The sequence below is a fragment of the Nicotiana tabacum genome, chromosome 16, assembly GCF_000715075.1.
Source record: "Nicotiana tabacum cultivar K326 chromosome 16, ASM71507v2, whole genome shotgun sequence".
Lineage (NCBI taxonomy): Eukaryota > Viridiplantae > Streptophyta > Magnoliopsida > Solanales > Solanaceae > Nicotiana > Nicotiana tabacum.
Window position 1 is genome coordinate 161036267 of NC_134095.1, and position 23757 is coordinate 161060023.

At 39.8% G+C, this 23757-nt stretch overlaps 1 protein-coding gene and 1 pseudogene across 7 annotated transcripts in view; one reads left to right on the plus strand and one right to left on the minus strand.

Annotated features, from left to right (window-relative positions):
- Positions 1 to 12404, plus strand: part of LOC107788047 (polycomb group protein EMBRYONIC FLOWER 2) — a 32188-nt gene extending 19784 nt beyond the window's left edge. For 6 of the 7 annotated variants that reach the window (XM_075233545.1, XM_075233543.1, XM_016609694.2 and 3 more), the window contains 6 exons: positions 3857 to 4043; positions 5101 to 5149; positions 8304 to 8387; positions 10270 to 10349; positions 11447 to 11536; positions 12021 to 12404. In XM_075233545.1, the coding sequence (XP_075089646.1) occupies positions 3857 to 4043; positions 5101 to 5149; positions 8304 to 8387; positions 10270 to 10349; positions 11447 to 11536; positions 12021 to 12144 (614 nt within the window). In that variant the 3' untranslated portion in view covers positions 12145 to 12404. Of the gene's footprint in view, positions 1 to 3856; positions 4044 to 4105; positions 4297 to 5100; positions 5150 to 8303; positions 8388 to 10269; positions 10350 to 11446; positions 11537 to 12020 lie in introns of those variants that run through there. The other variant, XR_012700390.1, reaches the window with a different exon arrangement.
- A 364-nt stretch (positions 12405 to 12768) lies between these two features.
- LOC107788046 (acyltransferase Pun1-like) lies at positions 12769 to 14088 on the minus strand (annotated as a pseudogene).
- Positions 14089 to 23757: the final 9669 nt, after the last annotated feature.

Here is a 23757-nt window from a genome sequence, read left to right on the forward strand (position 1 = left end):
TATACTACCCTCCCCAGGCCCCTCTGTCTGGGATTATACTGGGTTTGTTGTTGTTGTTGTTGAAAGGTGCATAGTTGTTGTCTGAAAGCGCAAATTTGTTTGGTTCTTGACTTCTTGTACATAAGGAACTTCCTAGATGATCTTTCCTTGCATACTTTGCCATAAAAAATTAAAATTGTCTTGCCTATATTTCCCTTTATACACTCGTCACTCATTGAAGACTTAGCAAATTACCTTGATGGAATTTGTGTGCTACTGGCCCTTAGGGCATGGTTGGCATGTGGGCTAGGCCAGGCCCAACCCAACACATTAAGCGAAGGCACATTGAGCCAGTGTGCCGAGTCGCGTTGGTCTTCCCTTTGTGTGCCGGGTTGTGGGCTAGCTCTTTGGGCCAAAAGTTGAGCACACTCCATTCACGGCCTCTTAAGGATGTGGGTTGGGGGTCTGGGTTAACTGGGCCGGGTTAATGTGTGTTGGGATTTTTTTTTACAACCTTTTAATTTAAATACAAAAGGTAAAGAGTGAATTAAAGAACTGGATTTGGAGTTTCGGTATTTGGATACATTTCCTCAAAGGCTCAAAGTTTTAATTTTATTAAGTTTAAACTTACAAATTGCAAACTAACTTTATTGTTTAAACTAAACTTGCAAATTACTTACTAACTTACATTCTACCACAAGAGTTTCCAATTAAACTTTAAAGTATGATGAAGTAAAAAAATGAGAAACTACTAAATTGAAGTTAAAGTATTATTTTGTATTTGGATACAAATTTGAAAAAAAAAAACCTCAGAAGCTAAATTAGCCTTAGATTTTTTAAGTATACAAATTGCAAATTTGTGTTTTGATTTTTGATCATTAAACTTGCAAATTACAACAAGACTCAAGAGTTTCTATTGAAGTAAAAGAAATAAAGAGGAACTTCAAAATACAATAGATGAACAAAGAATATCAAAAGTTTCTAAAAGAATTAGTCATCTCCTCAATATCAATTCGAGGAGGATTAGTTGGTATCGGACTATCTTGATTGTCGCTTCTTGCCACTTTGGTAAGATGACATCGTCATGACGTTTTCATGTGCTTCATCTTCTGGTCTAGGGCTGTCCAAAACCGAACCGTAAATCGATTTATTGGTATCGGATTATCGGCTAAACGGTTGGGAAACGGTTTCGAATTTTCTAGTTAACGGTTTATAGTAGCGGTTTGCTTGTTTTCCTTATTGGTTTAGCTGTCAACCCATTAAGAATTATTAGATTTATATTTCTACCCCCATGTATATAAAGTATTTTTAAAAACCTTAAAGCCCTTCGCTCAGTTCCACTTCTCCAAGCCTCCAGCCTCCGGCCTCCAGCCCACTGTCCACCGATGTTCTCCAATCTCCATTCCAGCTTCCAGTATCAGATATGTTTCTTTGTCCACGATTAACCAAGGTGACAAGTTAAGAAAAATCCCCTCTTCTTTTGTTCCATTGAGCTCGACTTGCCTTGAGTACATCTTACTTTTTGTAATTCTAAAACAAGGGAAGGGAAGATTCACTATCAATGCCATTAGCCAAGCAGGGCCAGGTTCTTAGTTTTTCTTCTTCAATTTGTTTTTTAAATCTTGGATACTCTAAATCAGAATCTAAAGCTAATTAATTTAAACCTTGAATGCGATTTGGAATATCATTCAATCCAAAATGACATTCCAATTGTTTCTCATTTTTGAATTTTTGGTCGATGTAATATATATCTTGTGTTACATTACCGATAACTGCTAAATCAAACTTAACCAACCAATATCTTATGTGTTCGGTTAGCGGTTTAATACATTTGAAAATCGATAACCGCTAAGCCGAACCGTTTAGCGCATATATCCAATCGAACCGCCCGATAAGCACCCTTACTCCGGTTGCTTTTCTTCTATGCTTGATTTTTTTGGATTTTTTCGCTCTAACCCAATCTCTTAAACAGACTAGTGTTTTCAATGCTGGCCTAACCAATGAGTGTTTGTTGTCTCCAAACTACATACTTGTTTGGCTAAAAGCACTTTCTGACGCCATGGTTGAAACTAAAAGCACATCCCGGGCCATTTTCGAAAGAACAGGAAATTGTTTTAAGTTATCCTTCTACCGTTTCAAAATGTTAAGAAGAGTTTGGTTTATTATCTTGTTTAACAATAGGGCCAAAGTGTTACTTTCTTAATAGGGGGTTAAAAATATAATTTTTTGGGAGGGATGGGGATGTTTTGGGGGTTGAGGTGCTGATTTAGCCGTTTAGGCCTTAAGCAATGACCAACGTTGAAAGTTCTCCGTTTCCAACGAACAGATTTTTGACCAAGGAAACAAAATTGGTGAGTTAGTGTGTGGGGGTGACCAATTTTTCTATATGTGGGCTGGTCCTGGTTCTGAGCCAAAGTATACCAGCCCACTCTAGCCCCCTAACCTACACCAGAGCACTCTAGCCCCCTTTCCTATATGTGGGGGGGGGGGGGGGGTTGGTCCGGTTCTTTTGTGTGCCAGTGGTGTGCGTAGCTGACTTGACTCGGCCTATTAGCCACCCATACCTCGTGTATTTCTCAGTTATCAATGAAAAAATATCGTGGTGGAATAATGATTATATAAATTCAACCAAGTGCACACATGCTTGTGTGCATTTGTAATATTAAAAATTAAATTCTGATCAGCGTAACAGTAGTTGAAAGAAAACAAAAGTATTCGGTAATGGGAAGAAAGTAGGAAGGTGAAAGCAAAATGGAAAAAAAATCAACCATTGAATGTTTTGACCATATACACCCAGTCTCTCTCCTTGTTATTAGGGTGGGAGGGTTACAAGGGAGTAGTGGATAGGTTTAAGCTACATCAACCGCCTCCTTCTCTCTTATGGTACTTGCCGAGGGAGTGATGATCTTTTATGTACCTAAACGCGCTTATATAGAAGAGGGTTTTTTGCTTTTGCATTTATGTATATGTGAGTTATTTGTTCCAATGTTTAACCGGTGGAACTGTTGCGTGCCCCAGTGCAAGGTGAATGCCAATCATCTTGCGGCATAGGTGGGGCGTATCATGAGACGCATGGCCCAACTGCTCGAGCATGTCCCAGATGCATGATATGTGTAACGGCCCAGGCCTGCTGACAACGTATTGTCCACTTTGGCCCGATCCATCTGGGCCATCGCAAAAGCTTTTGGGCCTCACGGTTTTGTCCCCTTTGGGCTTTAACCCAAAAGGCGTCTCTACAGTTGAATCTTGAACTCACCCTCACGTGGCCCCTAACTTTCCCTCCCATTTTGATGAGGCGATGTGAGGTTTGCCTAAGACAAATTTCACAGCAAACCCCTTTTGAGTTCAACGCGAGCGGTCCATGGGCCGTTACAACTTGAGTTCTGTTCAATTTCCCCTTGAAATATTCCTAAGTAACTCTGGACTCAAACCACAATTCACAATCCAAAATGCATAGGTTTGAATATCTGCCAAGTCAATTTTAGTCCTAATGTCCACTCATTTGCTAACTCAGATTCTTGGTTTGCAAAGTTAATTACATAATTGCTTGATGGAAGAGGAGAAAATTTACCAAGTTACGAAGTGGCATAATCTAACGGTATAATCTGAAATATTGGTGTCTTTCTGCCAGCCCAACTGTTGAATGCCATTAACTTCTGTTTAACTATTGTTCCAGCAGTATTGACTTTCTGTTATTTGTGTTATTTGAGAGGAGGGAGGTAAGGGGGTAGTGTTCTTTTCTTTTCATACAACTTGTAGCAAGTTGTAAAATGAGGCTTATTCCTCTAGCACTTTGCATGATTATTGGAGAAGAATTTCATGAAATAACTGCTGCCATTCTGCTCATTTGTGGACACTTTTGTTGAATGTATATCAGGTGTTGCTGAGGCTGTAGAGTGTGATCCATCAAGTCCCAATGGTGCAGGCGTTTCCTCTGCAACTGGTCACTTGTATCCAGATCCTGACTCTGTGCAATCAGTACCAGGAAGCACCCTTGCACCCCCAGCACTGCTTCAGTTTGCCAAGTCAAGAAAGTTATCAGTTGAGCGCTCTGATCCCAGAAAGTATGTTCGACGGCAGTGTCGAGTAGCATTTTTTTTTAACCAAATTATTTTGGGTGGAAAAGATTTCACTGCAGATCTTCAGTACCGGGTCCAATAAATCATCAATTAGCAGATTTTGTTTGCTGCAGTTGGCATTAATCGCTTGAACTTCACTGTGGATTATATTATTGGCTGTCTAATTTGGAGCTATTATTTCCCTTTTATGACTGTACCCCATTGAGCCTACTGCAGTTATGGTGCTTGTTTTTTGGAGGTGGGGTGTAACATGCTCCCATGTTTTGTAAATTTGAGGTTTTGATGTCTATAATTTTGAGAATTTTTGGAAATTATTGTGAAAGACATACTTCCTCCCCCTTTAGTTTTTTCTCAATAATTCGATGGTGCCCCATACCTTCAAATTCTGTCTTGGCCTCGAGTTTAGTGACCGATAGGGTCGCTGTATCCAACTTGGACCTACGGCAGTTGTGAAGTTGTATCTATGAAGGATATACTAGCCCTCTAGTGTTTCAAAAAATTCAAGGGTGCCACCATCTTCAAATATGGTCTTTGCCTTAGGTCTAGTGCCTAGTAATGGTGGTTTTCTGTTCTGTCTTTTAGATAGCCTCAATCTTAACTTTATCAGAAACCTAGACCATGATCTCGATTTTAGTATTGGCAAGACGGACTGGTTCTCGACTATCCATTCTGTAGTTTGATGGTACACTTGTGTTTTGAGTTTCTCGTTGACTGCGGTTTACTTCCCTTTTGATGGATACGTCGAACCCTTTCCCTCTCTCTCTCTGTCTGCTGTTAAATCGTATTTTAGCTTATATGCTACAGCGTTAGGACTGGTTCCTGTCTTGGTTAAGAATGCTAAAAATTGATTGTATTGAGACTGTCCAGTGATGCTTTTCTGTATTATCTGTATTTCTGTGTTTCTTGATTTTGCTTAATGTCTTTGATGTGATACTAGTTGGGAGAAAATTGACTACACAAATTTTCTGTATTATGGTTTACCTTTATAGTTCGTAGATAAGATTGTCTGGCTTTTAATACAATGTTGTTTTTTCTTTTACAGTCGTGCACTCCTGCAAAAAAGGCAATTCTTTCATTCTCATAGAGCCCAGGTAATCAATTTCTTACCTTGTGCTCTGGGATCTTGGAATTTGTTTTTGCTTCTTCATAAAGCAACTGCTATTCCTACTGATGATGGACTAGAATGTGAAATGCTTAACAATCAGGATTATTTTGTATTTTCTCAATGTATACAGTTGTCTTAGAGTCTTACAGAGTGGACGTTGCACTTAAAAATTCACAGTCAGTGTGCCAATATGTCTGCTTTTGGTCAAGTCAACTTGCTTGATAGGTTGTATAATTGACCCAAGGCTGAAGCAGAGTATCCTATCAGTCAATGATGGATTACCTCTTTGCAACTATATATAATGGCCTTCTTAAAAAATATAGATGATGACCAATTTATACTTGGTATATGAGAGGATCAATTGGCATCTCAAAGTCGTTAACCAACTTGTGAGTGCGGTGGATATGACAACACGGGATGGTGTTCATTTATCCGGAAGGAAACATGGGATAATTTTCTGATTCGCTACAGTCAAGTTTTGAATGATTATTTGTTTCTAATGTTAGAACTATTTGATCATGTGTCATCCGTGATATTTGAAAAATGAAGTAGCATACTACATTAATATCTGTCAAAAAAATGAATCAAAAAGTGGTGAATGTGTAGCCATCTTGTATTTTTCCTTGAGAAATTGCATACATATTTTGTTTATGGGTTGCATGCTCCTTGAGTGCTTCGTTATTTATCACATTTACTTGACTGAAAAAAGGAACCTATTCCTTGAGAACTATTTTGTTCTTTGCATTAAAAACGTACTGACCTATCACTTCTGTACAGAATGATTCATGCATATAGTTGTAACTCGGAAGCCAGACATTCTGCAGCTTGTTTAGTTAATTGTATCCTAATTGAAGAAAAAATTTCTGCAGCTTAATTAGTTGAAGTACAACTTGTATTACACATGGTGAATTTGGAAGGACAAAAAAGGAAAACATAGTTCCTGTAAGTTTCCAAGTTGGTCAAATGGATTTGTGATACTCTATACGAGACAGGGTATGTTGTATATAACAACAACATACCTAGTAAATTTCCACTAGTGGGGTCTGGGGAGAGTGGAGTGTACGCAAACCTTACCCCTACTCCGAGAAGGGTAAAGAGGCTGTTTCGGGAGACTCTCGGCTCAACAGGAGAGACAATAAAAAATAACAACAACAAAAAAAAAGGCATGTAACAACAAAAGATTCCAGAAAAAAATAACAACAACGAATAAGTGAAAGGACATTAACAAAAACTATGCAAAACAACAATGTGAACACAACATAGACCGCTAACAAACCTAAACAAAACTCTATCAGACTACCCGGTACAAAGAGGGAAGAACTCTTGACTACCCCCTAGCCTACCACCCTAATGCTCGACCTCCACATGTTCCTATCAAGAGCCATGTCCTCGGAAATCAAAAGCCGCGCCATGTCCTGCCTGATCACCTCACCCTAATACTTCTTAGGCCGCCCTCTGCCTCTTCTCGTACCTGCCAAAGTCAACTGCTCACACCTCCTAACCGTTGCATCTAGGCTTCTCCTCCGCATGTGCCCGAACCATCTAAGCCGCGCTTCCCGCATCTTGTCATTCACGAGAGCCATGCCCACCGAGACAGGGTATGTTGTACTATCAATAAATTTCAATCGGGGATATATATATGTATCTTTAAGATACTGAAACGATTACCATTATTGGTATCAAACCAATAACATTTTATACAAGCTAGATCTTCTAATCTATACTTTTCTCTTTATAAGAAGGTTACTTCATCCAAAATTGACTCTAGCCTTTTACATTGTTTTTGTCACGTTGGGATGTGAAGCATTTGAAAAAAAATGACAAGAGTTGAACTTAGGGGATACATAATTTCAGGAAGCCTTGGTGATCCTGAAATATTTTGAAAACTGCATTTAAATATTTCAAACAGTATCGGAAGCTATTTTTTTTAATTTTATATAAATAAAATAATATCAGAAGATATGTTTTTTGGATTATATATTTGACGAATCGGAGCAATATTTGTGCTGTTTTGACTGTTTGTGAAATCTATGGGGAACATTGTAGTTTTGAGTTCTCTTTTCCTATCGTGTTTTGGAGGGAACTGAAGGATTTACATGGGTGACAAAAGATCCGAAGCTACCAGCTGGCTCCTTATTCCTGTGGAAAACTACTAATTTTGTCTTCTAATGTATTTAGTGTGAACGCTTATGAAATATTAAATCAGCACTTGGAACTCACTGTGCTAAGTAATTCGATATTTAAAATCTTTGATTACGGGATCAGAAAAATCTTAATGGTACCAATGTAAATACTTTACTAAATTTAATCTAAGGCAACCTGGCTTGTTAGTTGTTACTGTATTTGAAGAATAGCAAATCATTATGTCACATATCTCAAATAAAGATAATGTTTAAAACCAAGTAGTTCAGATATTTAGTTCATAATATTTCTTTGACAATTATATCAACTGATTTTAAGAATTTTCAGAAGTAAACCTATTATAAGTAAAAAAAGAAATCTCAAATAAATTAGAAGCACAGTAGACATTAACAAGTCGTTTACTTTTTAGATTAGCTGCATATCAGTCGATGGAGAGAGATAAAATTCAGCAACCTATATTATTCAACGATCAAGACTTCGGTCTCTAGGTTTCAATCTTATCAAAAAGCCCCACCACTGAAGGCTTTGTCACTGCCTAAGTACTGCTAGAGTTTGTAGTGATATACTGACATGTTGGGTTTATTGTTGGAAGCTTCCTACAATGTTAAGTTATAAAAAATCTATCCCTGTTTACTTTTCATGTTTTTCGTTGAATCAGAGATGCGGCAAAATTCACTTGTTTGGGTATCATTCGTTGGATATATATATAATTTCACCTGAACAAATTTAAGATCTAAAATAATGACAGTTCGATATTGGCTTCCGCTGTTGTATTTTGATTTCCATTTGAAATAGCCCCAGTTCTTGGGGTCTGGAGGTGAATTATCTAGCTGAATGTGACACAAAATTGAATAAATTTTGAAATGTTTGTCTACTTGTAATGAATCTTAAAATCTTTCCAAGAACTGATAGCCAATATATGTCTATAGAAATCTGGGAAGTAATGAGGAGTCCTTTAAACCATATATTTGCTAATGAAATTTTTTATTGGGGTGAAGCCCATGGCACTGGAGCAGGTTTTATCAGATCGAGACAGTGAGGATGAAGTTGATGATGATGTTGCAGATCTTGAAGATCGAAGGGTATGCAGCATAATTATATAGTTTGCTTCTTTATTTTACTCTGCATCCAAATTAATTGACTGACTTTTTGGGATAGTTTTGTCCTAATTGTCTTGACCCTTCAAATAAATGGCAACAACTTGCTCTCTTAACTTATTTGAAGTAACTATATATTAGCCTTATTGTTATATCCTCTTATTAAACTTTCCCACTTTCGTTCGTTGTAACAATTATCTTAAGTATATTGTATTAACTTAACTTATTTTTTGATAAAGGGTATTAACTGAACTTATTATGCCATTCAAAATTACTCTCTTCATTCTCAAATTGGGTCTTCCAAATTTTGGGCTTGAAAGTAAAAGGATTAATTTATAAAGGGTCGTTTGGTGCGCCAAACAGCACTTACTAACCGTAATTTGGTTACAGTGACAGTATTATTAGCTGGACTACTTTCCATTTTTTTTATACCAGGCTAATGACCGGATTGCACTTCTCCTGCAGTTATGCATTCCACATTTTCCTCACAAGCAGATCACAATTAGCTCTATGAATACCATGTGCCACAAGTTGATATTTTAATTGCAAAGTGCTGCATCTATTTCTTCTAATAATTCCATGGGCATCTCACTTTGATCATCACAAATCCTACACACTAACAATTCAATCGTCCAACTAAAAGAACTTACAACAAAACACGTATAGCAGGAGAAGAAATAAAAATCTAGCAAAAAGAAGAGAGAGAGAGAGAGAGCAACAACATTTGTATAAAATTCTGATAAATAAAGGAGAATGTAGAAAATGAACAATTTGCAAAAAGAGATCATAGTAAGAATGGTGAAAATACTACAAAGCGCGTCCAAAGAAAAAGAAAGAGGGCTAGAAAAGCACGATTATAAATCATAAGACATTTAGAAATAAAGGATTGCTGATGAGAAGTTCCAGAAAAGCTGACCGAATTACAGAAAATTTAATCAGATATTTAGAAGTGGAGATTACCACTGTGTGACAGTGGAGGAAGATCGTCATCATCGAGGGTGAATGGAGGCAGGAAGACCATCAACAGTATCAATGCAGGTTTTTTTGGTGGGTGGTGGTGGGCTTGAGGCGGGCCGTTGTCATTGAGGGGCTAGGACATGAGGAAGGACACTTGGGAAGGGGATAATGGTAGAGGAGAAAGGTCTGAGCATTTTGCAGAATATTATCTATTCATGATCCTGGAGGGACATTTATTATATTTCTCTATATTGCATCAGTGAGTTATATTGTCCCATATATACTAGAGTTCTGAAAATTATCAGCAAGCAGTAGCGTCCATATGGGTTGCTGCTGATGCTGTTGTAATTTTCTTAACAGCTGAGTAATTGAATAAAAATCTCATTTAATGACGTAAACTTTTGATAAGTTGTAAATTTCATTGATCTAAAGGATATATCTTCTAATTGCTTAAAACTAAAATCAAGGTCTGGGCATTTTGCAGAATGTATTTATTCATGATCCACCATTTTCCTTAAATCTGATTCAGACTAGGCAAATCGCCTTTGGTTTTGCCTCAAATGAATGAAAATGGTATTTTGAATGGTTTGGATGAATATCGACCACTGAAACCAACTAGGGAAAGGTGTGTTTTGATGTCTGGTTCTAACTGGATGATAAATGTTTTTTGCCCAATACTAGCTTGTCATTTGAAGGAACTGTATTTTCTCAACTTGAATGTTAGGCAGAATCATGGAACTCCTTAAGCTGCTAATATAATGCGTTTGAGAACTACGGAAGGTTACCCAAACTGTTCCCTCCAACTGATTTCCCTTGGGAACTGCTGCAAAATTTGTTAATTCAAGAGGCAAGATTTTGATTCTATAAGTTATTTGAAGAAATCATTCAACTAACTTCAGACATATTACAGATGCTTGATGATTTCGTGGATGTTACCAAAGATGAGAAGCAAATGATGCATCTATGGAACTCATTTGTTAGAAAGCAAAGGTACTGTCTTATTTAGTATCTGGTTTGATTTGCTTGTATGGTTTTTCCTATTATTATCCGGAGTGTTGGGGTATGGAGACGTGTGTATTGTACGCTCTTATTTTTATTTGGGTGAAGAGGGAGGGCCTGTGAAGTAATAGTAGATGTGGGTAACTTAGGAATGTATTAAAAGTGCAACAATCTGCAATTAGCTGCTCCAACCTTCCCCGAAATAGGTGGAGTGGTTAAGAAGGTAAGTCTCATTTACTTCTTTACCATTGTGCAAAAGAGAAGGGCGTGACAACCGTCTTTAGGGAAGTAGATAGACCAGTCCACCTCTTCCTTCCACTACCTTTCATCTTCGTTTATCCAAAAACAGTGTTATATTAGTGAGTAAATGCCATTCGTTACCACCCAACTTGCTAGTTTTTGTACGAGAGTGACATCACCTTGTACCTCATCTACTGCCTGGGAAATAGGAAAAGAGAAAGACAAAAGAAGAGTTCCTTGAAAAAGAGAAGGCCGTCCTTGATCTGATGCCCTCAAATAGACATTTTTTGAGAACTTCTGGAAAATGCTGCGCCATTTAAGGGTTTTGGAGAAGCAGCTAACCTGTTTTCTCTGTTCTTATTAAGTCACACGAACTTCTCACTGAAGTAAATGTGTTTTGAAGTTGGGTCTGTCTTTCTTCCCGCTTCATGCACAAGTAGACTGGTAAGATTATCAGAGTAATAATATATTAAGCAAAAACAGAAGTTGTATAAAGCCCCAAAGGGCAACAAGTGTGGTCTTCTCGTGCTGAATTACATACTTGTTGGTGATAATGGGATACCTGTTGGAAAAGTTCGGTTGCTGAATTCCCTTCTTGCTGGCTGTAAAGAGCAACAGAGGGAGAATTGATGGTGGAACAAGAGGATTGTGTGGGTCTGGGGGTGAGAAGAGGAGCTTAAGTACTATAGAGAAGCTTCTAATTCAAGTTGCTTTACGATGAGTTTGTTTCTTGTCTCATTTCCCTTTAGTTTCAGAAATTTGTTAATTTTGAGTCTCGGTTTATTTAAAGTGCGACCTTTCCTTTTTATTTTTATATTTGTATAACATCTTTCTTGTTACTGTGGCAGGGTGTTGGCAGATGGTCACATTCCTTGGGCATGTGAGGCTTTTTCAAAGCTGCATGGTGAGGAGTTCGCCCGAGCACCAGCCTTGCTGTGGTAATTAATCTTCTTAGTTACCTGTGTTGACATTTCACTGTTATTTCTATCCGATGCTATCCAATCCATACACCTGTATCGTGCCTTTCTTTGGTTCACCTGAGATCATGTATGTTTCCCAGAAAGAAACTGCTCTGTTTTTTGTTGAACACTACTAAATTAGAATGTTGGTCTATTTCATGCTCACTGATGCTTATTGGGAATTTCTGAGCTTGTTTATCTTAGGCTCATTTTTCTTTACTCATGGAAACAAATTTATTGTTGGTTTTGTCACATAAATACATGTTTTCTCAGATCTGATGAAGTCGTAATAGTGCCATCAACAAACGTCTAGACAGTTTAGGGGTGTACTGGTTTTCCCTTAAAATTGCTGATTTAGGTCTATCTCAATATGTGATAATTGCTCATCATCTACAGTAGCATGTACTCTGTTTTTCCTCATCTGTACTGTAGCTTTTTTGTATAATTCAATGTTTTATGGCAGGTGCTGGAGATTATTCATGATCAAACTGTGGAACCATGGCCTTATTGATGCGCGTGGAATCAACAATTGTAACCTAATACTAGAGCAATTCCAAAGCCAAGACAATGATTCTACTAGAAGCTGAATACCCGTGTGACAATATTTCACAATCTAGCAATGGATTTGGTAGTGATACAGCTTTGTGGCTGGATCTACATCTCCAAATTTTCAACGTCTGTTTTCTTAATGTTATCGTGGCTAGATGACTGTTGTCTTTTTAAGGGTAAGATTCGCTAATTTAATGTTTTATAGAGGTCATACAGTGGCATCTGCCGTTCTAAATTAGAAATTAATGATTCACATTGTTAAAGGGCTCTATTATATCTTCAGTCTGATTCTTTTTCAGTCTCTCTCTCCCTCCCCCCTCCCCCAACCCACCCATACTTAGGCAGCTGTGTTTCCATTCACTTCTGCGGCAAATATAGATACCAAAATGTAAATATTCCTCAAAAGGAGTAGCTTTTGGCCCCATAAGATGCGATTATGTTCGAGCTCCTTTTGCAGTTCTCAATAGTACTTTTTGAATTTACCCAAAAATAAGTGTTTGCTATCCTTTATTCTGTAGTCCTGAAGATGTATGCATTGAAGATCAATATAGGACAACTATGATCCTGTAGCGGACTCAACAGCAAAAGTATATTTGCGACAAGCTTATTACATTAAAAAATACGACACACACACACACACACACAAACATGGTGTTTACCCTCTAAAAATTTGGAACTGGAATAGCAAATTTGAGAAGCTCCACGCCATTTTCAAAGACGGACACATCTTGCTCCCTCAATGAAACAAATGCATCAATTCCACCACTTAGGTTACCCACCAAGATGATTAATCTGTTATTTGGGCCATTTGGTATGCTCACTTTTGCAGGTTTCCCGCAGCCAAAATTGATTCCATGAAGTGGAAATTTCACTAAGCTGCTAAAATAAAATGGATTTTCTTGAGTTTTGAAGAAAGTTCTCTCTTTTGATTCTAGCTCAAGAAACTCTTTAAGAAGTAGATTATTTCTGACATTATCTCTACTGCAGACATGTTGCTTTTTCTTTCTCATTTCGGTCACTATATTTGATAATGTCATATCTGCCTCAGTGAGTATGGATATGAAAGCCACTGTCACAATATTTCCAATAGAATTGGGCTGCAAACCAATTTTCTCTCGCAAGACAAATGTTTGAGTCATAACCCATGGTTGGAATGGATTACCAGAGTTTGCTTTTACTACAGCAGCGAAACTTTTAAAGAGAAGTGCACTGACAACTTCATTGCGCGACGGATGTTTGACACTTGATTTAGCAGCTACTGAGGCCTTAAGTTCATCAAGTTTTTGGCCAGAAAAAGTGTATCTTCTGTGAATGCTTTCATCTTTGTTGGATGTGCAACGTGGGAATAGGAAAGGACCACTAGGTGGTGGAGGAAAGATGGATTCTTCGACATTGTACAGACAAGGTTTTGTTGACTGATTTGGCTTGCGAGATGTGGTAGCCCAGTCCTTAAAAAGATTGTAACCACTGTGTCTATCTCCAACTTTGTGGGATATACACATGCTGACAACTATTCCTCCACAATTGAAGTAGCTGATTTGAGTTGCAACTAATGCACGATTTGTACAACTAAACCAAGGCAACCCTTATGGAAATATCATCTCTTCAAAAGCATTATTATGCCATTGAAGTGATTCAGATATAGGGGAATTGATTTGTACTTGTACAAACTCAGCACCAGCATCATTACAATCCACAATAGTATTATCCTCAAGTCTTCCAGCGTATGGATAATATGACGATAGTGTATTGGATAATGAGTCTTCAAGAATATAAAATATTTTAGTAGGATTCACTGAAACACCATCTAGTTGTTTTTTGGTGTAGAAAAGTGCAAAGGGAATGTATATGTTACTAAAGGCTTGATCAAGATAGGAGAGCTTGTGCCATCTTTTAGTAGGAGAAGCTAGAGAGGAGGGTTTGATGAACTTCTCTAAGATTATGGATGCAGAAGGGGTGGGATTAGGAGATGATGAAGCCATCATATGATTTCTTTCTGCGTTTGATACTTCGATCAATTAGTTGGGAAGCAATGTGTTATGCTACAAATTATATTCGATAATTGCCATCGTCTTACACTACTTTTATACACTGCACTGCTATATGTGAGCACCTAATTTGAGACCGACCCGACTTTTGCAACCTTTTAGCGTAAATTTTTTCTTCTTAGACTCTTACCTTGATTTTTAGACTTTTTATTTCAATTTAGTGGGTTTTATTTAAGAAAATGAAAACCACCAAAAAAGTCATTTTTAGTGTAAGTTTTGTTTCATTTACAAAAGGAAAAAAGAATCACCAAAAAAATATTATTTTCTTTAATTTTAGTAAGTTAACTATTTTGAATTATTCTTTTATTATTTTTAAATTAAAAGTAGCAAATTAGTATTTTATTTTTCAATTTTAATTTAGTAAGAATAGCATTTTTTAAATAATATTCTACCACTTCATCATTCTTACCCTCTCCATAAATCACTCACCACCCACTTTCTTGACAATTTTCATCTCACTACATGACAAAAAATCATAGCTTGCTCACTATAAATATTACCCAAGATAAATACTACGCAATCACTGTTACGCAACGCCTTCCTGATATTCTTTGGAAGGGCAACATAAGGCTAAACAACCGATGTCAGTGTGGTTGTTGTCCGCCAATGAGGTCCCCTCCGCACGCTAGACTAGATTGTTAGTGCCGTGCGGGAAAACCAATGTCACGAGCAATTGCGGAAGCTGAGAGAGAATTGGGTTTTGAGTGACGATGATTATTTTATTGATGAATGAAATGCTGATTACAAAAGATGCAGTGTCGAGGGGAAGAGACACCAGTACAGAAAATTGTTTGCTTGAAAATGTTTGATTGCTTGATCCCCCCTAATAATGCTTAAAAAAATAAACCAAAGTTACATGACTTATCCTAATAAAGCTGTATAAGCACACTGAATGAAAATGATGTAAACTAGCCTATAATTACAATGAAAATGACTTAGTTTATTACAATGTAGAAACAAGTCCGATGGCAACAACTTTGTCTTGCGGGTCAGGGTCTGCGCGTGCAGTGCTGTTGGCGCGCGCGACACTTGTTATGTTTGCCCGAGGCCGGGAGCTGGTGCTTGGCATTAGGGTCTGTGCGTAAGGCGCTATTGGAATGGGCCTGTAGCTGGGCGCTGGCGAGGCATCAGAATTTGCGCGAGCGGCATGGTCAGGGCACGCGACGCTGTTGTCATTGGCCAGCCACTAGGCGACGGCAAGAGGCATCGGTGGGGCGATAGAGGCGCATGCGCGCTTGTCACTTGGCGCAGCCAAGACCACAGGGCCGACCATGGCGCTAGGCATTGTGAGGCTTGCTAGGCTGCCATGGGGCGCGACTAAGGGATCATGGGGCGTGTCTAGAAAGCAGCCCATGACATTCTCCCCCACCTGAGTTGGCGCCGTCCTTGAGCCTTATGATGATGATGATGATGATTGTTCTGGTGGTTGATGGTTGGGAGGTCTGCGCCCCTCTGTTCTTTGAGCTTGCTGTTGTAGCGATGCAATGATTTCATGCGGCTGACATGGAAGACTGGATGGATCTTCCACCAGGATAGAGTTTTCACCTGGTATGTGGACTTCCCAATGCGTTTTCAATGGGCAGGGCCCCGATGTATTGTTGCAGGTGAGGGTCATGGGTCCTCTCTGCAAACAAGTATCTCTTTGGGATGCATAACATTACTTTGTCCCCTGCTTGATGTTGGGCAAAGCAAAAATTTTGTTCAGTGAACCTTTTTGCCTGCTCTTGGACTTTGATGAGATAGCTCCGCACTATCCCCATGTTGCGCTCCCATTCGCTCGAGAAGTTGGTAGCTCGAGGAGATTTTGGCATGGTTGATGCATTCACTGTTTGCGGGAGAAGCAATTGCTGATTTTATTTGTATGATGACTCTTTTGAGAATTGAAACACAGTTTAGTAGCATCCAAGAGCTTCACCCAATGCTTCTATGATCCGGTTGCAAAGTTGCGGAGATATTCCTCCAGCATGTCATCGAACCGGTCTGTCTGGCCATCCGATGGTGGATGGATGTCTGAGTTGTGACTCAATGTTGACCCAAAGCACCTAAAGAGATAGGTCCAAAAGTTGCTAGTGAAGCACGAGTCGCGCCTACTAATAATGTCTTTGGGCAGGCCCCAATGTTTGACAATGTGCGAGAAGAAGAGTCGAGCTGTATCTTCTGCTGAGATGTTCTGCGGGGCTGCTATAAAGGTTGCATAGTTTGAAAACTGATCTATCAACCAAGATGGATGCAAGATTACCGACTTGGGACAATCCCGTGATGAATTTGAGGGAAACACTTTCCCATGGTCTCTGCGGGACATGTAATGGCCGCAAGGGTTCCGTCTGTGATGAGTGATCCGACTTGTCCTTGTGGTATGGCTGACAAGTCTTCACACGCTGAGGAGCGTCACCAGTCTTTTGAGGCCGATGACTTGATGGTTGATTGTTGTTGCGAAGGGTAGACGGAACCAGGGGTTCATGTCTGTTGACTACCTTCTCCAACTGCATGGCTGAGATGTTTCCAGCGGCCATCTTTATGGGAAAACATGGTATGGTGCAGGTCTTGGCCCCGTTTCCCCCCAACATCAGGAGCATGTTGGCATATGGCACTGGTATGGTGTTGGTCTTCCTCATGAACTCCAACCCCACTATCATGTCGAAGTCATCTATGATTGCGATGCGCAGGTCGATGCTTCCTTTGTATGGGCCAAGTTTCACTAGGACATTTGTAGCTGTTCCACCCAATGTCTAGGGTGGCGAGTTGATAGCCTTGACACAGCCTTTGCTCTTTTGCACAACTAGACCGAGACGCTCTACCTGAGTTGAAGACAAGTAGTTGTGGGTAGCACCCGTGTCTATCAATGCGTAAATGGGCTTGCCGTTCGCTTTCAATTCGACGAACATTAGGGTCCTCGCTTGCTTAGGAGGCCCCTCGTCCATCTTTTCCTTCCCTTTCTTGGTGATTGGGCCTGAGCTTTTCTTAGGAGGACATGCATTGGTCCCCGCTAAGGCATGTGGGATAGAGCTAACAATTGTATTGAAGGCGCCTACTTGCTCTGATTCTGATGTGTCTGATGCATCTGACTTATCCTCGACAGTCTGATGAGCATTGATCTTTATGTTTGGGCATTCATTGTTCCAATGTGCCCCACCTCAATGATGGCATTCTGAGGGAGGCTTTCTCCCCTGATTGTTGTTGATAGATGCAACACTGTTGCTGTTGGAGGGAGGAGTCTTAGTTTTGGATGCACTCCGATCTCCCCCACTTTTGCTTGGGCCACCACTGCTAGGATGGTTCCCGTTGAATCCCCCTTGGACAGACGGCTGGGGCTTGTCGTTCTGAGTTCCCAAATGATAATCGCCAAGACATTTTGCAGCTTGAATGGCCTTGGGCAAGGTGTCTACCCATTATCTTTGTAGTTCCATACTGGCATGAGGTTTCAAACCTTCTATGAATGCAAAGAGTTTGTCTTTGTCCCCCATGTCGCGTATGTTTAGCATGAGTGCAGAGAATTCGCGCACATACTCCTGCACTGATCTGGTGTGGTGGAGCTCCCATAGCTTTCTCCTTGCGTTGTATTCCACATTTTCGGGGAAGAACTGCAGGCGTAGGGCTGCCTTCAATTCATCCCATGTATGGAGAGTATCTTCACCGGACTTGATGGCGTCGTATTTGACCCGCCACCAAAGTTTGGCATCGCCCTGAAGATACATGGCAGCAGTTGCTACCTTTTTGGATTCTTCCAAATGGCCCACAACATCAAAGTATTGTTCGATGTCGAAGATGAAATTTTCCACTTCTTTAACATCCCGGGATCCGTCGTATGGCTTTGGCTCCGGTATCTTAAGCTTTTGTGGAATGGGGGTGAGGTTTGCTACACCCTTGATGTGGTTGTCACCTCCTCGAAGTAGGCTCTGTAGGGAAGCATTGACAATATTGAGCTTGCCTGTCAAGTCGTCTATGATTTGCTGCATGGCAGTTAGTCTGTCTACCTCTTGTTGTCGATGGGCTAAATCGTCGGCACGCTCCTGTTGGAGGTCCTCAAATTTTGCCATGAATATTGGCAGTTTTAACGGCTGCCGTTTGTCGGTCATCCTCAGAGTCATGACTGATATTTGCAATGTCATTTTCCGCCTGCCGCATTCGGCGATCCAGGTCGTCCAACCTTTTCACTAGGTTGTTGTTTTGATTAGGCACCGTATCCATGATGGGTCGTAATCGATCAACCGTCTCTTCTAGGGATGCTAGGCGCTCCCCATGATTCACCATGGTAAGAAATGGTGATGATGGCAAATGTGTTCCCTCATCCGATGTCGAGCCTAGGCTCTGATACCAACTGTTACACAATGCCTTCCTGATGTTCTTTGGAAGGGAAACATAAGGCTAAGCAACCAATGTTAGTGCGGTTGCTGTCCGCAATGAGGTCCCCTCTGCACGCTAGACTATATTGTCAGTGCCGTGTGGGAGAACCAATGTCACGAGCAATTGCGGAAGCTGAGAGAGAATTGGGTTTTGAATGATGATGATGATTTTATTGATGAATGAAATGCTGATTTGATAAGATGCGGTGTCGAGGGGGAGAGACACCAATACAGAAAATTGTTTGCTTGAAAATGTTTGATTGCTTGATCCACCCTAATAATTCTTAAAAAAAATAAACCAAAGTTACATGACTTGTCCTAATAAAGCTGTAGAAGCACACTGAATGAAAATGATGTAAACTTGCCTATAATTACAATGAAAATGACTTAGTTTATTACAATGTAGAAACAAGTCCGATGGCAGCAACTTTGTCTTGCGGGTCAGGGTCTGCACGCGCGGTGCTGTTGGCGCGCTCGACACTTGTTGTGTTTGCCTGAGGCTGGGCGCTGGTGCTTGGCATTAGGGTCTGTGCACGGGGCGCTGTTGGAATGGACCTGCAGCTGGGTGCTGGCAAGGCATCAGAATCTGCGCACGCGGCATTGCCAGGGCGCGCGACGCTATTATCATTGGCCAGCCACTGGGCGCTGGCGAGAGGCATCGGTGGGGCGATAGAGGCGCATGCGCGCTTGTCACTTGGCGCAGCCAAGACCATGAGGCCGACCATGGCGCTAGGTATTGTGAGGCTCATTAGGCCGCCATGGGGCGCGTCCAAGGGGTCATGGGCGCGTGTCTGGAAAGCAGCCCATGACATCACGTATGAAAAAGGGAGGAAGCTTTATTTAGGAAAAAGACCAATAATAAAGATAAAAAAAGCGAGTAATTGGAAATGTTACTCAAGGACAAAAAGGGACCCGGGGTGTGGGGGTGGGAGTGGGGCAGAAAAAGGCTAAGAAAAAGGGGTTGGGATTTTTCACCCGACAGATTCAATGAGAAGAGCAAAACCTAGAGAGAACCATTGGTATGCTCTTAGGCATATATTAATAATCTAATGGTAGAATACATTACTGGACCCTTAAACTTGGCTTTTTTGTCACTTGGACACCTAAACATAGAGTTGTTTCTATCAGGCCCTTCAACTAAACTATATTTGTGCCAATTAGATACTTTATAGTGACATGATTGAGTGCGTGAGAAATGGCGCGTGAACATGAGAAAAGGTTGTTTTTTATTATTATTATTATTATTATTATTATTATTATTATTATATTGTTATAATATTATTATTATATTCTAATATATTATTCAATTAAAGCTAAATTTTAACCTACATTCTATTTCTCTTCTTCTTCCTGTGAACCCATCATTTTTCCTCTTAATATTTTTAAAAAGAAAGTTTAGCGTACATGGATTTGACTATTCTCATTTGGCATGCTTGTTCTCTTTACACGACACTTGTAATCTACACCAACTTAAATTAGGAATAGAGAGAATAACGTGATATTTCAGTGAAATCGAAACAAGAAGAAGTGAGATGAAGTTGAACAGATGAAATTTTCAGTGAGCTTTTAAGGGCACTAAGTCGCTAGAGCCGACGGTCAGATTTTCCATTTTCTGAAAATGAGTTTCAATTTGTTTTGGTGATTAATTATATAAAGTGGAATATTTTAAGGTGTTAGAGGCAACTGTAATACACACGTTTAATTTTTATAAAAGTATTTCTTAGATGGTCAACAAAGTGTCTAATTGGCACAAATGTGGTTTAGTTGAAGCGTCTGATAGGAACAACTCTATGTTTAAGTGTCCAAGTGATAAAAAAGAACAAGTTTAAGGGTCCAGTTATGTATCCTGCCTAATCTAATTATCATGGTTATGAGTATAGTTCGCGTGGTATAACTATGATACATAAAATCAGAAACTGATCCAAGTTTTAAATTTTATGGGTTCAACTTTTAAGATTTTTAATGTTGAATCTATCATATTTTTAAAGTTATGTGTTCATATATACTATTATTATAATTTTAATAAATTTTTATACATAAGTTTGTATTTCGCGCAGAAGGTACTAGGTTCAGATGAATCTAGTAGTACAAGGGCTGGATACGCCCCTGCATAAATCCTAATTCAAGTGTGCATTTACGTGATTTGACCAATTAACTTTAAATAATAATAAAGTGTCATTAATCATCGGTACGTTCTGTGGCATGATTTTTGACACACAAACAAAATAAGGGTACAGTTCGCATGTGTATTAGTGAAAAATAGACTTGCCATATGGGTCTATTAAACGACGACACATGTCTGCAAAGTTATGAGAAAAGTAAAGAATGACATGTAAAGATGATATGAGAAACACCATTGGGATTGAACATACTCCTACCGTGCCTGTTAGTCTTGGAACAGATCATCATAGAATAGCCCCACACCAGGTACGAGAGTGTAGCTCATACTTACAAATGAGGAAAGAATCAATTAATTCTGGATTACGTGGGATTTACCGTCATTACACCATCAGTTACAAATCAACTATGTAACATACAATAAATGCAATAAATAGTTGTAACGGGCATAACAAGGCAATCAATTAAAGTGACTCAACAGGTACGAGATTGATTCAACAGGAACGAGATTGACTCATCAATTATGGAATTAACTCATCAGTGACAATTACTTAGCTGTTACAAGTCTTTCAAAAGTAATGGATTAATTGAGCAAATGCTCAAATTGGTCCCATAATTCAAGGAGAATGGTTGCCTAGATCTAGTTCTATAACAACCCGGTCGGTCGTTTCATGAGTTACCACTCCGTTTCCCCCATTTATGCTTCTTATCGTCTTGTTCAGCTGTATTATGTGTTATCGGGTTGGTTGGTTCGGTTCGGAGAGGTTTTGAAAAGGAATGAGACACTTAGTCATTTTTGAGTAAGCTTAGGTTGAAAAAGTCAACCAGATGTTGACTTATGTAAAAAAGGGCTCGGATGTAAATTCCGATGGTTCGGATAACTTACGGTTGATAGGTGAGATTTTGATATAGGGGTCGGAATGGAATTCCGGAAGTTGTAGTAGGTCCATTGTGTTATTTTTGACGTGTGTGAAAAATTTCAGGTCATTCGGACGAGGTTTGATAGACTATTTGATCGAAAGCAGAATTTAGAAGTTTTTGGAATTCTTAGGCTTGAATCCGATGATGATTTGGTGTTTTGATGTTGTTTTGAGAGTTCTGAGGGTTGGAACAAGTTTTATTGATGTTATGGGATATGTTAGCATGTTTGGTTGAGGTCCCGAGGGCCTCAGGTGAGTTTTGGGAGGTTAAACGGATCAAATTCATGTTGGAGAAGTTGCAGATTTCTGCTGTTGGTGTTTCAGACATTTGGCCTTCGCGTTCGCAAGTAGGCTCTCGCATTCGCGAAGGGATGTGGGGTGAGGCAGGAAGTTTAGCCTTCACGTTCGCGATGTTGGTCCCACATTCGCGAAGGGTTAGGTTCTGTGTTCATCGCGAATGCGATGTAGTTCCCGCGTTCGCGTAGAGTAATGAGAGCAGCTGGGGTCCAGGTTCATTTGTGCTTCGCGTTCGTGAGCTAGAGGTCGCGTTCGCGATGGGTTGAGGAGCTGAAGCTATGCGTTCACGTTCAGGATGTCGCGATCGCGAATAAGGATTTAAGTTGTCAACAGATTTTGTGCTTCGCGAACGTGAGACGTTGATCGCGTTCGCGAAGAAGGAAAAGGTCACTTGGGCAGAATGTTTAAATAGCCATTGTCCGTGATTTTAGGTCTAACTTTCACCATTTTTGAGCGATTTTGGAGCTTTTTGAGAAGGATTGAAGAGGGAATCAAAGGGAAACACTTGGAGGTAAGATTTATGGACTTAATAGTTGAACCTATTATAATTTCTACCTAATTAAACATGAAATTTGTGGAATCTAAAGCCTAAAATTGGAGAGTTAGGGCTTGAAACTTGAGACTTTGATTTGAGGGGTTTTTTGTTGTCAGATTTTGATGTATTTGATATGTGTGAACTCGTGAGAGTGTAAGGATTCTATTTTGTGATTTTTATCTGAATCCGAGACATGATCTCGGGGGTCGAGTTTGGCCAATTTCGGGATTTTTGATGTAAATTGGTAATTTTCGAGTGGGCTTTGTTCCCTTAGAATATTTTGATGGTATAAATCTGTTTTAGGTTAAATTTGGAGCATACGGAGGCTGAGTTGAGAGGCAAAGGCATCGTGGGCTAGAGTTTGGACCGGATAGAGGTAAGTAATGATTGTAAATGCTGTCCTGAGGGTATGAAACCCCGAATTTCACATCGTTGTGCTACTTTGAGGTGACACACACGCTAGATGACGAGCGTGGTGTCGTTCACCATTGGGGATTGTGACTTAGTCCATCCCGTATGACTGTTAAACCATGTATTTGATTGAAAACTATTTGCTATCATTCTATTTTGGGAAATATTATCATGTTTTGGGCTGAATGCCATATTTGGGCCTCGTGCCAACTGTTTTGGACCCTTAGTGGATTTTACTACTATTCCTCACTATTTTGATTTCATATTTGTGCTCAGTCATGATGTATTCTACTGTTTTCATAACTCAACCATATTTACTCCGTTTTGATATTTTAAATGATACTTTGGGGCTAAGAATCATGTTTTACTCTTGCCCGAGTGGCTTGAGAGATTTCTGACTGAGTGAGGCCGAGGGCCTGTGTTGTGAGGATATTATAGGATTGGGCTGCGCACCGCAGCAGTGTTGTATTGATTTATTATGAGGCCGAGGGCCTGATTTATTACGCCACGAGGTGGCTTGTTATGAGGCCGAAGGCCAGTTTGATTATGCCACGAGATGGTTTGTTATAGCCCTTGGGCTGTAGGAGCCCCTCCAGAGTCTGCACACCCCCAGTGAGTGCGGGTACCCAGTGTGAGATGTGATATTCCCCGAAGGGCTGATGTTGTTTCATGTTATTGCCCGAGGGGCTGATACGAGTGATTGTGCGGTAGCCCGAAGGGCTGGTTCTGTTGATATTTTGCCCGAGGGCTGTTTTATGTTTCTAACCTTTTTCTCACTGTTTTCATCACTTGTTTGAACTACTGAAAGATGTTTTAAAAAGTCTTTTACTGAATTGAGACATTTTTAACAAGTTTTACTACTTTACTATATTATTCTGGATTTATACTGTTTTGTTGTAGCATTATGCTATGGTTTACATATTTCTTACCGCTCAGCTGCCTGTACTTTTATTACTTACTGAGTTGGCGTACTCACATT